This window comes from Poecilia latipinna, unplaced genomic scaffold (genome assembly GCF_001443285.1).
Source record: "Poecilia latipinna isolate Pla-1442-1.1 unplaced genomic scaffold, P_latipinna-1.0 Scaffold1272, whole genome shotgun sequence".
Lineage (NCBI taxonomy): Eukaryota > Metazoa > Chordata > Actinopteri > Cyprinodontiformes > Poeciliidae > Poecilia > Poecilia latipinna.
The window spans coordinates 1-16,958 of NW_015113888.1; the positions used below are offsets into that span (position 1 = coordinate 1).

The window sequence follows — 16,958 nt, forward strand, 5'->3', positions numbered from 1 at the left end:
TTGTGGCATTACAATCAGAGATTCTTTTGTTTTTTTTTGTTTTTTTTTAACAAAATCTGCTTTTAGCATTGAGTTTTTTGCAGCAAATATCTGCAAGCTGCTTAGAGTGCATGTCCCTTTCAAATTTGCACACATTTCAAAAGGATCTGAGCAGAAACTCCTTCAAAAAAAGTTTTGATTCAGTGTAGATGGATTGAAAGCATCAACACATCATGATGCTGCCACCTCCAGAAAAAGTCTTCAACATCTTTTTCTGCATGTTTGCATATTGGCCAAGTTTGATTTCCTCTAGACAGAACACCTTCATGCACACATGTCCCAGGAAAAGAACTATGAAGGTTTTTTTCTTTTAATAAGGGCTTTTTTCTTTAACTGTTTTTTGATAAAGGCCAGATTTGCGTGTTTAACAATTTGTTGTCCTGATTCTCCCACCTAAATTGTGAATCTTCAGGTCTTCCAGAGTTGCAATGAGTCGCAAGGTCTTCACTGAATATTGCTCTTGTTAATCATCCTGTCAGTGTGAATGTCGATGCTGAATGCCAATACACGGCACCTTTTCAGATTTTTATGTATAAAAGGAAATCCATTAGAGCTGTGCAAAGTATCATGATGATGCAATTTTATTTTTTGTATTTATTTCAGGGTTTTTAAAAAAAAACAAAGAAAACAAATAACCAGTAGAACAAGAGAAAACATGTGCACACATAACCAAGAACAAAAAATTAAATGATTACTGCTTTTCTGTTTGAAAAGGAATAAGAAGTGAATACTTATTTAAGTCTTCCCCTTATCCCAATTTAATAAAAATATATCACAGATTATTGTGGATTTTATTCATAAATAGTACCATTTGATAAATCACAATGTCCTGCAATTTTAATAAATTAGACTTAAAGAATTATTGTGTGTAAGAAAACTAATATCATGTATTACTCTGATGACTCTTTTACAACACTTGTAGTGTGTAATATCGCAAATACAATCTATTGCTTGGATGCTGTATCAGGTAGAACACTATATATGTCAAGCCTTTGTACCATATGTTTAACTTTGCATATTGAGAGTTAATCATAATTATTGTTGTCATTGTAATGTTGATCAATAGCGCCTCAGTTAAAATGTGTTTATGGTTCAACGTAGTCCTGGAAACCAAACATAATTTTCCTTCCATTTTCTGTATCTGTGCTATTTTGTGTCAGGACATCAAATAAGAAAAATACATTGAAATTTGACAGCAGTTTGCAAGACAAAAATGTTATAAAGCTTTAGTGGCTGAATACCTTCGCTAGGCACTGTATTTTTGAGCAGAGCTCCTGTTTGATATGCAGCCTGAATGCAGTTTAAAATTCTGTTTGTTTCCTAGATGATGCAAGCTTTATCTACATGCGGCACCGCACTCCGTCACTGCATCTGTGTTTCCCAAATGGAAATACAGCCATCTGTTACACACAGAAAACTCACAAGGTGTTTGCATCTTCATCTTCCCTCCCTACTCATTAACAATTTCCCTTTTGCCTTCAGTGGTGTTTTCACTTCTGCCACAACCATTCTCTTTGTGTGAGTTTGTACAGCATGAAATTATAAAAATCCCCTCAGTGGATTGTTAGCTTACTCGCCCACCAACACACACCTATAAACGAGGCACACTTGACTTTGTGTTGTAGAAAGTAAACAGACTGCCGGCTGAGTTAATTTTGTTATTTTGTCACCCGACGCCATCTGTCCGTCACACCTTGTTTATTTCTTGCTTTGTGTAATGAACTAAACAAATGTCTTCCTGTTTCAGATTAATTGATAAACAGATTCAATTAGACATATTTGCTATACTTACTATAAGCTACATTATTTGTAACCGAGCTCAAATAGTAATTTAAAAGAAAATGCTATTTTGCAAAATGGATAGGCAATATGGACGAGAAAGATTTGTTACCTGTTAATAGCCAATTACGCAGAAAAAATTATTCCAGGTTGAAACATTGTAATCTAAGCACATGTGATCATGCTTAGATTCATTTTTGTTCACTGTACTTTGTGGAATATTTTTTTTTTCCTCCATATATCCAGTGGAAACCAAATGTCTCCTTTCAAACAAGAGCAAAGAGAGCACTCCACCGGGTTGCTCCGCAGTATGGAAGGCTACACTTACAAGGTGCTCACAGCTGCATGATGTAAAATATCATTTTCATGATGTAAGTGAATATAGTTGGTCTTTGATATTTTTTAGCACTCTCCATGCAACTCTTTAGCTCTTTTGCCAAACTGAAGCTAAGATGGTGACTGTGTGCTGCACCACTTTAAGGTTTTACTGAAGCTTCCCCTCTCTCTATTACCCACACACAGAGCAAAGCTCAGAAACGTTGAGAGAGACCTCAGCTGTAGCGAAATTTAGCATTTATCTGAAGCATATTACTACAATCACAAATATTGAAAACTTAAGCTATAAGCAACTCAGGTTTTTAACTTTTGCGTTTCCTGCCGCTCTGTATTTGTCTGCCTGTCTTTGTCTGTAAGGGGGGTAGCAGCAGTAGGAGGGGCTTTCCCAGGATGCCATTCAAACTAGAACATTCACTGCTTATGAAGCAGGTGCATGCAGTGGGTATTAAACCTCCTGATGTTATGCAAATGGAAATTTGACTTCATAATCATAATTGTTCATCTTAACACTGTTGATGGTGTGTCTGAGTGGTTCCCCTAGGAAATATAATGCCTACTTTCTGAATGACTATAGTGAATTTGTTATTAAAACTCTTCATCTTACATGTTGTACGTTATGAAATAGCATAAAAGGATTATTTCGAACATGATGGAATCTACAGGAGCATCGTTGTTTTTATTGAAACGGCGGAAATCTGGCTTTTAGATGACAACCAGTCATCTTTTGAGAGCGGGTGAGCATACAGAACCTGTGGTGAAATTACGAAATGTCCCTTTTCAGGAAAGTGGAAATATAATTGCATGTCCACATGTTAATAAACTGCATGTTAACACAGCAGGAGGATGTCACTTTTGTATGAATTTGGGACAAATTGTAATTTTGACCTACAAATGATGTAAGAAAAGGAAATCAAGAGACGCCATGACAAAAAATATGGTAAAAAATGTTAATATTCGTCCTGCAGCTCTTTGTACAAAATGTCTAGCCAAATGTTTTTACAAAGAGGTGATGGTACGAGAAGGAGCACAACTGGTTCTTAGCAGCAATTTCTAGGCCACAGATTTGGCCACTCAAAGTTTCGGACTTTGTTGCAAATGTTAAATTATTAATGTTATTTCATCACAATAAGAGAACCAGAGACAGGCGTGTAAATGTGTCCTCCGGGCAACATATAGATATAAGTACTAGTCCAAAATGTGTCTGTCAAAATGTTTCCTAATTGCCTGAAAACCAAGCTCAAGATTCAACTTTAAACGGAACAACCTTCAATACACAGTAAGATATATCATGGTTAATGTGCCCCACATTTTTCAGATTTTTGCTTTTTAAAAATGTGAGGTTACACATAGAGGTTGCTCACAGCAGCACTACTTTCATGATTATCAGCGTATTATTTATATAGAATTCAGATCTCCAATAATGACAGATGCTAGCATACGTCTGCATTCTGCTTTCTCTAATCTTCAGTTTGTAATCACTTAAATTGATAGTCATGTAAAATATAGTTGTGTAACAGAGAAAAATGCCTCATTGTCTCTTTTCTTCCTTCAAGGATGCTCGGCGAGATACGCTGCACAAAACGTCTCCAATTTTTTTACTGTATATATCCCCTCTTCTGATCACGTAATGAGTCTCTGTATACTTATTTGTTTTCACAGACTGCCACCTTGTCACGTACCTTTACCACCTATTGTTCCATGAAATGAAACCCATTTACAAATTATTCTCCTTCTGATTTGATAAATGTAACTAGCAAATGGGTGAGACCCCTGAATGCCTTGTTTGAATAATTGAGCAGTACTCAATCAAACAGCATTAGGCAGCGGTGGCAGGCACAGCATCTGAAATAATTACCACCAGACAACAGACTACACATTACTGCTGCCTCTGCGGGGGTTCCTCATTTGAGAAAAACAGATTAGAACACCAGCACCTCCACCCCATGTCTCACATGCCATCGTACGCACCACCCACAGAACGCCGCACGGGCCTCTTAGCGAGATCAGGCAGGGGAAAGGGAACAGCCACTACAGCGTGGAAGGCGGTAGGACGGCGGCCATTCATACATACTGTCAGGACTGAATAAATCACTGCCAGACTACCAGCAGCGCTGATGTATTTGACCACGCTTTCACAGCCTTTTAAATTGACAGCAGCCTATTAAGAAGAAATTGCACGCAACAAGTAATTCACTTCCAATTTACACGGACATGATTCGGCACACTCCATCATAAAGCAACCAAATTATTATTAGAAACAAAATAAAACCCCAAAATTGTAGTGATTTCACATTGTTGTGAAAGTTGGTAATGTCTAAGCACTGCCATGAATATAATTTGGTCAGAGAATTTCTGAAATATTTTAATCTAAATACACATTTGCAAAAACAAGCTAGTATTTCAGCAGGCATATACACACTGAACCCGTTTACATTTTGTCACATAACAACCACAAACCATTATGTATTTTAATAAGATGTCTTGTGGTAGACTAACTCATATGAAAGGAAAATTACACAGTTTGAGAAGGATTTGCAATAGTCCATTTTTTGCAACGTAAAAACTCGAGTATGTACAATACCTGAAAATCGAGACCATCCACCTAATGACGGGACAGCTGTAGTCATAGCAACCGCCAAGAGGCCATGTTGACTGTAGAGGAGCTGTGGAGTTCCAGAGCACAGATGGGAGAGTCTGCTGAGGGAAACCATTTCTCTTGTCCCACATCCAACTGAGATCATGTAGAAATATCTGTTAAAATGCATTCAAAGAAAATGGACAATAATTCTGTAGATATCCAAAAAAAAAAAAACTTAGTTGTAATGTTTGAATTTGTTCATAGCTGCTGAATAGAAATACACACCACACTTTTCTGATCTGTATTTGTCAAAAATGTGGGAAAAAAAACTTTATTTTCCTTCAAAACCACAAATCTACACCACATTGTGTCGGTCTATGACACATACTTCAAATAAATCCGTAAATAAGTTTCTCTCTGTTTTCTCTCTGCGCTCATCAGAAATGTTCAAATGACATTTTTTTTTTTTTTTTTAGTTTTCACTTACTTCTCTGTCAGTATCTTTACACTTCATGTACCCAATTATCTAGTTTTCAAGTTTTCCCCCTGTTTACGTCTGAGTTTTAAAGCCTCCCGGGACACGATTTAGAAAAGCATTGTCAACACGGGGACAAGCAACGCTGTTGTGTGCCTGGACGGATGCAACGTTGCCTGCAATGGAATGGGTCACTAAGCGTACACTACAACATGACAGCCAACCAGGCATACGTCTGTGCCAAAGTAGTGTTGCAACTGAGACTCGTTTACAGCGGGATGTGATTGACAGCTGGGCCAAAGGGCCACTGGCTGCTTCCTGATTTCCTTTTCACTCGAGGTGTCCTCGGGGACTTGGAATTCATGCTACGGTATATCTACAGAACAATTTATGGCATTAATGAGGATAAAAGGCAGACTGAGCACCATGCAGGTTTATGCTGCTCGGAGTTTTACAAACTATCACTTACAGTGAGATATAATTAATCTCTCCCAGTTTTCATTAATTCCTCATACGTTAAAGCAGAAATGACAGTCTGCTGCTATTTTTTTATTTTTTATTTTTTATTTTTTTTATGCAGAAGCCCATAGCTCTTTGATGAGAAAAGGTAAGACGCATCAGTATTTTATTTTTACGGCTGTGATTGATGTCACACACTGCTCTTTATTATTTAAAACGGGCCTACAGCAAGGCTTTGCGCAAAAACAACATGTCACAAGCTATTAATGCTAAGGAGTTACAAATTATTGCAGGATCCAACGTACAATCTCTATTTTTAAACCTAATCCCAACGACGGCGTACAGTGCAGTCTTTCCTGCAGCTACTTAAAGCGGCGGCAGCTTTTAAACAGATATTTGTTTAGCAGTTCTGACAGCATTATGGAGCTTTGAAGATTTGTTCCTTTTAACTTCACCTTAACTACCTCATACATCTGGTCAGGATGCGTTCTCTTGGCTTGTGCGGTAATTGTTTGACACGTACTGTTGGAATAATGAAAATAAGATGCAGATATTCTTAGATAAATGAAAATGTTGACTTGGGAATGATAAAAGTGTTCAAAATGGAATTCTAATGAACTAAAAAGTGTGTAGATGTGAGATAAAAATGGAATAGTGTTATATTTTACCCACGCTTGGCTTTGAGAGCTATTCTTTTTATATAAAATAGTCGTCGCCCTCCTTCCAACTGGTGTGGATTCCTTGCAGAGAGTAATGAAGGAGTTTCCATATATATATATTTATTTATTTATTTTTTTTGAAACAAGTACTATAACTGTGCTGGAACAAGTCTCTGAAATTTGTTGCTATCACTGAGATGTTTTGAAATGTGCGCCTCCTAAAAGAGGCCTTGCTGCTATTTCACAGGTCTTTATGAAGGACTGTTTGATCCAGTTGATACCCTTAGTCACTTGTACTTTCTTTTCAAATTTGTACGCAGCGTACTGCAAATGCATTTTCAGGAATCCAGGGCCTGATTCCGTGTCTGCTTGCAAAAGAACAGGCTCTGCTTTTTCCTTTCCAAGGTTTCGTCAGAAAAACAGACTCAACCAAACTAGTGATTTTATTGAAACAACTGATTTCTTTCAATCTTATCACTGAAACATTTTTTGCAGTACTTTTATTATGGACAGCCTTCAGTTTGAGGCCCACAGTGAACCTTCTTATACCCCTGAGTTGATGTTGGCATATAAGGCTTTAAAACATCACTGGCTCGTGGCTCGGCTCATAAATATTTTCACTGACCACAAGCTGCTTATATTTACCAAAGCAGAGATTACATGCAAGTTTTTTTTTGTTTTTTTTTAACTCATACTTATCACATGAGCATCAATCATTATTCTTAACCAGTACATGTTTTGTTTTTTCCTTTTTTGATAAGCTTCAGAGGACATAAATTATATAGAAAATGTGTCTTTTGACTCTTTTACATCTGCTCTGTTTGCAATATTGAAGGTTGTTTTAAATTTATTTCTTTGTATATAATTTAGCTTTTTCTTTTATTACACTACATTCAATAAACTCAAACTAAAGGAAACTAGTTTATAGTTAGAAGGTAATAAACTGTGGGGATTTTTCTCAAAAAAAAATGGAGAGGTCACCTTGTGTGGTTGTATGAAATATGAAGATTTTATTTTATTTTATTTTTTTTGGTGAATTCTTTACTGATTTTTTTAACATATACATTACAAACTTAAAAACTTTGACCAGTAAAGCTAAGTCAGATGTCAATGTATTTTTTGTTCTTTTAATTTTGAAATGTTTAATCTTAATTGTAGGAACTTGCTACTTAGCCTGTAGATGGATTTAGACGTTTTATGTGTGATATTTCTCTTGTTGTGAATTATGTCTTTCTCTTATGTGTCTGCTGTATGCACTTGCACTTTGCAATCTACCACCAGGGCTTGGCCTCTATTTTAGAAAACTGTGAAATACTTGCTAAAGAAAAGATCACTTATTCTAAGAGTGACCTTTTGATTTCCAAAACCAGCTGGAGGAAGTCAAATATTTAAAGAAATCATACATCATTACATTTAAAATAGGATTATGTGTTACATCTGCTTTCGATTCTAGTGTTGCGAGATGACTTCCGTCAGAACCCGCAGGACGTGGTGGTGGCGGTTGGGGAAACTGCGAGTTTTGAGTGTCAGCCTCCGCGCGGGCATCCTGAGCCGACCGTATTCTGGCGAAGAGACAAAACTCAACTGGATCTCAAGGATGACAGGATCATGGTGGGTTCACTTTCCAAAAACGGACATGGTGGTAACAACAAAGACGAATAAAATGTGAAGCTATGTTGCCAACCTAAAAAAAAAACAAAACGAAAAATTCATAGAAACATGTCAATCATCTTGTTTGCTGTTTAATGAAAAACTGCATGTTAACCTTACGTTTACGTTAATAATGTGTTGCGGTTTAACATATTTTGCTTTGAACTGGTTAGCTAATTTTGCCTTCTTCAGGTCCGAGGAGGAAAGCTGACCATTTCAAATACTAAGAAGAGCGATACAGGGATATATGTGTGTGTGGCCTCTAACATGGTTGGAGAAAGGGAAAGTGAAAAAGCACAACTTTCAGTATACGGTAGGAAATCTCTTCTCCACTCGGTGTATAATGTAAAAACCGGCTAAGTGCAGAAATATTCACTCGCTCTCTATGCACCGACAACATTTAACCCCTTTGCCTAATTAACACCTACGCTGTATGCGATCCTCATTTAGAAAGACCAGCATTTATGCAGCGCCCTGTGAACCAGGTGGTTCTGGTTGATGAGAGTGTGGAGTTCAGATGTCAGGTCCATGGTGACCCGCCGCCTGCTCTGCGCTGGAAAAAAGAGGATGTGGATGTTCCTCGTGGCAGGTGAGGGCCGGGAGTGAATGTGTGCAGTCCATAATAAGCACGTCTGTCGGTGAGCACTGCAGCAGTGAAAATGAGAACATTTAAGCACTTCTAAGTGTTAGGACAATTAAAGAATGATACTTAAAATTCAGGATTCGAAAACGCATGTCAAACATTTTAATTAGCAGCACATTTTCTGCTCAAATAACACACAAAAGTTTGAGAAATGGGTGTGTGTGTGTGTGTGTGTCTGGGATGTGATGTGTGGATGCTCGTGTAATTCAAACCATATGAGGCCTCTACAGTACAACATGATGCAATCCAGTGTAAGAACACACACAACTGATATCAGAATTTACTGCAGAATGTCTCACCAAACACTCTTACAGATGGACTGGATATTAATAATTTCAAGTCATTGTTGGACTTTGTGGGGGCTAATCCATAACAGTGGGCAACATTAAATACACTGATCAGCCATAATATTATGACCACCCTCCTAATATCGAGTGGTTTTCTCTTTCTTGTTAGAAACATGTCTTATTATTTGACGCTGCAGTCAGATGTTATCTGCTGGCTCAGGAAATCAATAGAAAATTCATTAAAGAAATAGCGAATTGAATGTCTTAACTGAAATGGAAATATGTGCCGTGTCTACGAACCATCAACGTCTATTGCAATTATTATTTTCACTTTTTGACCAAATTGAGACATGTCTTTAAAGGCAATTCAACCTTTTGAAAACATATGCCAGTTGCTGGCAGGGTGCTCTGTTGCGCTGTTAGCTTATCTATATTTTGCTAGCATATTTGGTCAATAAAAAGGGTTCATCATGGTGGAACCCGTCACAGTAACAATGTACAACAAGCTGCAGAACTGAAACAAAAGACCAGGTTATGTCCTCCTATTGTTCAGGGATATAGTAAAGACTTTTGGATATAAAAGCAAGGCAGTAGTGGTCAATGGAGCAGCACATAGAATAAACTGTGATGCTTTGTTATCTCCAGCTATTCTGTCAGACCATTATTAAAATCCAGTAATATACAAGCATTTAATACAAAGTGGACGCCTTGCTTCATCTTCACACAGCAAAGTGTTTTTTTTCCCCAGCTGCCGTTGAACTAATTCTCCTTCTCCTGACTCCTTTGAAGAATTTTGCGCCACTCAACAACCTTATTCTGTTTTTCTCTGTCACACCTGTTTTAATGTTCCTGTTTACCTTTAGCATGTTGCTCATATTCTCCTACAAACCGCTGGGACGCCACTGCAACAGAGTGGTGAATGTTTTTAATTTGAGCAGTTATTAGTAATAATGTCGTGGCTGATATGTTTCAGACGACCATTGCTCGGCTCTGTGTCTGGCAGCCTGCTGACCAACCTGGGTTGCACCCTCTGACTGTAAACTATGTCCTACTTCTAGAACCAGTTTCCCTCACTTTCCTCCTTTCACTTCTTTCATTCTTTTCCAAAACCTACCAGCCTCCTGGGACATATGTATCTGGGTCAGGGATGCGCTGTGAATGGAGTCCTCACCAGACTCTGGATGGACCTCCATAACTACCCCCACCAAACCCATCCCCCACATCGATATTCTGCCCACACCCTTTTGGAACATCTTTTCTCGAATGTGACTTTTTCTCACCCTCTGTAGCATTTCTCTGCCTGACTTGTCTTCCATCTTTGAATCAGTATGGCTGGCTAGACAATTTCACAAGATCTTTCATGCCAAAGGGGACCCAGGAGAGGGAGACCTAACTCCTTGCTCCCCTACTCATTTCGTCTCTTGGCCCTTCGAGACGCTTATCTAAACTCGGCTGGCTGAGATGGTTCTCTCACTCTTAACTGCGCTGCTGCCGTCTCACGTTTGCTTCGCTGATGGATACACTCAAATACATGGAACATCTCTATGAATTAGTTATGTTTTACTGCTTGGGCCAATCATCACATTCAGTTTGTCAGACTGTGCCACTCCCTTATTGTCAGACTGTTTGTCTGTGCCTCCTTCTCTCTCTCTTTCTCTCTCTTTCTTCTTCTCTCTTTCTCTCTCTCTCTCTCTCTCTCTCTCTCTCGCAGAGACACACACTCTCATGAACTATACAACAACCCACACTACAGTGTGGGCTCTTTATGAATATTGAAATAGTGGAACAATAAGAGTTCTAGCTGAAAGCCCCTTTCATTTTTCTGCGCCTTCATCTCTGAGTTTAATTGCTCTTCTTTTCATCCCATCCCCAGCAATTGCCTGAGAAAGTCTGTTGTTATTCTATCAAAAAAATGACACTTCCTTTTTAGAGCTTCCATGCAAAACGTCTCACACACACAAGTTTGCACACCGTAATGTTTGTTTTGCTTCACAGAAATAACTTTTGAATTTGTATTTACATGATTTAGAGTCTTTATTTGGAATACACTTGTAATGTTTAACGTCTCACACCGCTTCTCCAGGTATGACATCAGATATGACAGAGAGGACTCCCTGCTGAGGATAAAAAAGGCATCTGTCAGCGATCAAGGGACGTTTACGTGCGTAGCAGAGAACCGTGTGGGTAAAGCCGAGGCCTCGGCCTACTTGACCATCAGAGGTGGGCAACTGCTGGTGCTCTCTTTATATATATATTCTTTCTGTTTTTCTTTTTCTTTTTACCAAAGTTTCTTTTAGCCATGTTTTTGGGAAGGTCACAATATGTCTCTCAAAACTTGCAAAACGTTATATTTCTTTTTTGATTCATAATTTGTTTCTGACTCCACACATACAGCTAAGGCTTTCAAGAAAGTTACAGATGACAATTCTTTTTTTTTTTTTTTTTTCATCTGGATAACTTGCCTGGCTAACAATAGCACGTTTACTCTCATGTTTCGATATGACTTGTTGATAGTTTGGCTATTAACATGATACTCCATTGGAATTTGGGAGCTTAGTTTTGTCAGGTATTCCCAATGTCCATCATTTTAAAAAAGCCTTTAATGCCAGTGACGGTAATTACACATTGTTTGTGTCCCTCCATCGAGATACATGAAGGTTCTAAAAGTTAATAACTTCAAAACAACTTGAATTATTCAGCACACTATTTCTTAAGGGTGACTATCTGAGAAAATGGTACATAGTAATAAAGTAACTAATTAACTTTATGATATGGGTTGAATGATCCATTTGTTATTGTGTTGTTATATGAAAAGCACAACGGCAAAAAGTAAAATATTTGGTGCCTTATTGACTTGAACACAACTATTAAATTTAGAAAGTGTTTACATAAGTATGTGTTTAAAAAATAAATATATGTTATGATAAAAAAAATCATATACCTTTAATTTCACTATTAATACTAATTAAATTATTGAAATTTGTATTTTAACAGCAGAAAGCATATTTTTGGTGTGAATTCAGGGATTCACTCAAACCATTGCTTTTTTTTTTTTTTTACCATGGCAGTCTCTTATCAGCTCATACTAAATATAGTTATTGAAAATCTCTATTCAGTTGGTTTGATTTTATTTATTGGTCTTTAAATCTCCTTTTGTTCTAGGTCTGTATCACACGCTGCACATCTGTTTGGTTATCAAACAGATCTTTCAACTGCATACATGTATTTATTTTTTATTTTTTAATAAATTTTGGATTGTGGTTTTCTGTATTGCTGTGAGGGTTAGACTCCATGCCATCCCCTGCTTTGGTGACAGAGTTACCCTTCTTGTCCCTGAGCTTCATGGATGGAAACCCAGCTCCATTTCATTCATTTCTGATTTTCATTTCTTTCTTTTCCTGTCCCTCTGTTCTGCTCCTCTGCTTTCCTTCTCTCTGTGTTGCGTGTCAATGTCACCCACACCATTGTTGTGTCACCAGCTCGCCCCGTTGGTAAGTAAGAGGTGATCCCATTGTGCATGAGCTTATTTTATTTCTCGTTTTTGTTGTTTTTATTTTTCAATCACAGACATGTTCAGTATGCATGAGCTCTTGTTGCATTCCACAAGCACAGTCATCAAGTATTTTTTTTAAGACATGCATATCTGCTCTATCAACCTCTGACTTCCACTGGAAAACTTAATATGTATATTCTGAATTCTTCCAGTATGTGGGTTCAGGTGTGGTTGACGTGTCATAGTTCAAACACTACAATAGAGACGACGTTTGAAAATTTATGACATTTCAGTGGCTTGTTTGAAAAGTAGAAATAAGAACTAGTTCAATGAAAAGAAAACACCCAGTGCATGAAATCCTTTAGCTTGCAGCTCTTCGTCTAGTAGAGATACACATACTCATGATATAGTCTAACGGTAACGAGACGTCTACTAGAATACTTTGCCTTTTTATGGTTTTTTTGTTTTGTTTTGTTTTTGTTCATTTTCAAACTCAGAGGCACCTCAGTTTGTGGTGCGACCTCGGGACCAGATTGTGGCTCAGGGACGGACGGCTACCTTTCCCTGTGTGACCAGAGGCAAACCTCAGCCAACAGTCTTCTGGCAAAGAGAAGGCAGCAAGGTGAGCAATTTGAAGAGGTTGGCGCTTGAGTTGGAAAAATAAAGCTTTCATACTTTACTTAGACTTGTCAAGTTTAAAAGCTTGACTTAGACTTGTCTTCTACAGACTTTGACTTGTCTTCTAAAGGCTCAAGACTTAACTTAGGTTTGTGGAGGGACAACAGGGCAACTACTTTGTTTCTGCATTTTATAAAAAAAATTCCAAACATTTGAGTAGAAAATATTAACTTTGGATCTTCTTTGATAGTATTTGACTCTTATTTTGACTCGTATTATCTGCAATTCTATTCTTTAATAGTATTTGAGTCATCACATCTTTAGGCTTAAGATGTACTGTAACAGTTCAATGCAGAAAATGGCCCCGATTTTGAAATTGTGGCAAAAGACCAGTGTTTTTGTGGCATCTGGACTAACTTAGATTAGTTATATCTCAATATCAAGAACTCTTTGATTTATCAAAAAAGGAATGGCGTCGCAAATATTAAATGAATATTCCTTAAAACACAATTTGTGAACTTTTGTAGCTTTAATAAATTCCTAAAATTAGTAGTTTTAACGCTTTGGCATTTTGACCAAGTTGGCTCATCTGTTATGTAGAAGTATTAGATTGATCATCTAGACAGTATAAGAAAAGTCAAAACGCTGATTGGGAAAAATTTTAAATCAACATGTGATGTTGAAAATCCAAGTAAACACACATCAGATTTATTTAAATCAATGTAAAAGACTATTTATATTCTAAAGTGAAGAGATTTTTGGGGATTTTGTAATCAGGTCCGGTAATGCATTGAAGCATCTCTATTGTCGCTGCTCCATTTTTGATAGTGGGATTAAGGGTGTGAAATTAAATCCCTAATCCCAAAATATACAGGATAAGGTCCATTACTTTTGCAGTGACATCACCATATTTCTTTTCTTTACAATTTCAAATATCAGCTGATCATCCAACAACGGCACTTCAATGAAACATTAATACCACCAAAACGTCAGAAAATATTTTGCTTAGTAATTTATATTTGGAAAATTTGAATTCCATTTTGACTTTTGCTTGCAAGGTTCTGTCAGCCAGGTGTTTTCGCTCAATGGTATGAAACTGAATAATGTTGTTTTAGCATCATTGTTGAAGAATTTGAATTGTGTTGATGCTATGATGTCCACATGCGAGCTATGCATTACATATGAGACCTGCAGCATTCATGGGGTGGAAAAATCTGTGCCAGCCCATTTCATCTGTTGATCAAATTGTGAATGCTTGAGGGTCAAAGGTGTAGAAAAGTGATGCTGGAGCATCTTCCTATACAGTTGAAGCAAAATGCCTTAAAGTCCAGGTAAATACACTATAAATAAAAGAATAGATAATATAAATGAAGAGATTAAGTGTATGACGTGACTTTAATCAGACTTACCAAAACATAAGCGTTAAACCTCTCACTCTCGCTGATTTCAACTTTCAGAATATGTGGCACATTTCTCTTTTGCTTCAACCGTTGGTGCACAAACCGACGTCCATAAAGAGCTAGCGCTTTAGCTAAAATGTTTGGATTAAAAAGGAAACAGCTTCGACTAAAAGGATCAACCCAGGTCAGAACAGAATGTGGTTCTGTTCCACATATATTTAATGAAGTGGTCATTTATTATCAATCCACGCCCATCTGACGAGCCAATTCACTTTGCGAGAGACAATGTCATGTGCTGCATTAGCGTCATTAGACATAATGAAAGCAGGCTAATGTCCTTTCCTGTCCATCAGTTGGTCCGCCTGGGGTGCAGAGGCACAGAGCCCTGATGCCTCAATTTCATGGTCATGAGTGCAGGTTATCACAGCAGGAGCAGTACTTTGGTGAGAAACTGTAATTCTAACCAAGCAAAAGAAACATTGACCCCCTTTATTCAACAAGATTGCACATAGCATTTTAGAATATCAGGTTCTGCAGACATGTATTGATTGTAAAACTTATTTCTTTGTTTCCATTGTCATCCAAAATGGATTTCAAAACATGTCTTCAAGAAGAACATCTGAAACTTTGACACCAATGCACATCAGAATAAGACACTAAATAGATTAACTGGTTGTGACACTTTTACACTATTAACTATATAGAAACTAAATCATGCTAGTTCAGTAGTTCGGTAATATGACTTGGCTTTCTTTTATGCTGCTGACGTTCACCAGTGCAGCTGAATTTTTCATAATAAAGTAGTATGTATCTGTCAATACATGTTTTGTTTATAAAAAAGAAAAGAAAACATCTAATCTCAATTTACATTTTTTTTTCCAAACGTTTGCTTTTGTAGGATCTGCTGTTTCCCAATCAACCAGCACAGGGGGACGACCGAGTGTCTGTGTCTGTAAATGGAGAGCTGACCATATCATCTGTGCAGCGCTCAGATGCAGGCTACTACATCTGCCAAGCCCTCACAGTGGCAGGCAGCATCATGGCCAAGGCCCAACTGGAGGTAGCAGACGGTAAGGCGGGACCCAGTAGCACATGCACACCGTCCTCACCTACAGGAAAAGAAAATGATTTTTAGTTATGCGATCTACTGCCGGAGTAGTGCTCGTTTCAGTCCCGAGCCGCTGATTAGTGGGTCGACGTTTCTCTACTTCAGCAATATTGACGAAACTCTAGCACCTCGCTAGCTACTTGCATTATAAATGGAGTGTGTGTTTGATGTTGGTCTAGCTTCACCTGTGATCCCTTTGGTGCTTTCATTTCATGAGAAACACAAACACATAAGCTTTGCAGCACGGCTGACGGTGAACAGAAGCATCTGCCCACACTTGTAGTTTCCTGACAAAGATCTCTTAAGTTCTAAAAGCCAGTCACCCTCAGTCATCTTTTCACTTCCAACTCTCTGTGATGGAAAAATTAAAAGGCAGAAACAGTCTAAAACCCCCTTAAAAATGTCTGCTTTGTGAAGAGACACTTTACACTTTTTTATTTTATTTTTTATCAAAGCTTTAATGTCAGCATTAAGTGCTCAGCCGCTGGCAGCTGGGAGTTGTTTCCACTCCTCATTTCATGTGTTTCTTGGCTTTTTTTTTTTTTTTTGTCGCCCACACATTATTAAATTAACATCTGTGGAAGTGGGTTTTTTCTTCTTTTTTGGGGGAGTCAGAATGACTCGTGTCCTGTCACTCAGAGGAGACAGATCAATATCAAAATGTTAGGTGTAGAATGCGAGCGATGGGAGAAACGTCTGTGACAGATGGGTGTAAACAGAGATGGAGAGTGTTTGCTTGAGGCCTGGGTGGATTTTGGAAGTTTGCAGAGTTCCATTTGTGGAATTACTTAAGATTATCATGTGGCGCATCGTACAACAGGGTTTACATGTGGATAAAAAGTTTTTAAAGGGGCAAATATGGACTATTTATCACTGAATTAAATTTGCATCTGACAAAATCGATTTAAACTTCAAAATATGGCATTTGGCTGGATTAAAATATGCATTTATTCATATGTTCAGCATCTTTGTATCAAAAATAACTTACGTTCATAAAGCCACTCTATTTCATCATATCATGCAAAAGAAAAGAGATGTTTATGTGGGGAAAAAAATGTGGGTGTTAATGCTTTACATATATGGTATTGAGTGAAAAACAGCAGAAACAAGGATTCTAGGGTGTGAGAGTTACTTCTGACAGAAACATTTTATTACTTTGGTGGTTAAAGCTCATTTCGATACAGAAGTGGCCCCTGAAAAAGAGCAAGACTTTAATATCGTAGTTTGCTCTGCAATCACTTGGGATGATGATGAGTTGCCTTACAGAAAGGATATTTTCGTAGAAATGTTCCTTCTTTTTCCAGCAAAGACCAATCTTACGATTGAAAAAAGAAATTATTTGCTTGCTCCCAGTGAAAAAGGGATAAGAAAGTTCAAAATCTCTCGCTGTCCATCCATCATCAATTCTTTTGTTCCCGATCCATATCTCATANC

The 16,958-nt window shown here is 37.7% G+C and overlaps 1 protein-coding gene across 1 annotated transcript in view; it reads left to right on the top strand.

Annotated features, from left to right (window-relative positions):
* The first annotated feature begins 7,849 nt into the window (after window positions 1–7,849).
* LOC106961160 (roundabout homolog 2-like) overlaps window positions 7,850–16,958 on the top strand; it is a 39,675-nt gene continuing 30,566 nt past the window's right edge. Inside the window, exons 1-7 of the mRNA XM_015054702.1 lie at window positions 7,850–7,936; window positions 8,168–8,288; window positions 8,426–8,564; window positions 10,989–11,125; window positions 12,385–12,396; window positions 12,896–13,020; window positions 15,315–15,486. Coding sequence (XP_014910188.1) covers window positions 7,934–7,936; window positions 8,168–8,288; window positions 8,426–8,564; window positions 10,989–11,125; window positions 12,385–12,396; window positions 12,896–13,020; window positions 15,315–15,486 — 709 coding nt within the window. The 5' untranslated portion in view covers window positions 7,850–7,933. The remainder of the gene's footprint in view (window positions 7,937–8,167; window positions 8,289–8,425; window positions 8,565–10,988; window positions 11,126–12,384; window positions 12,397–12,895; window positions 13,021–15,314; window positions 15,487–16,958) is intronic.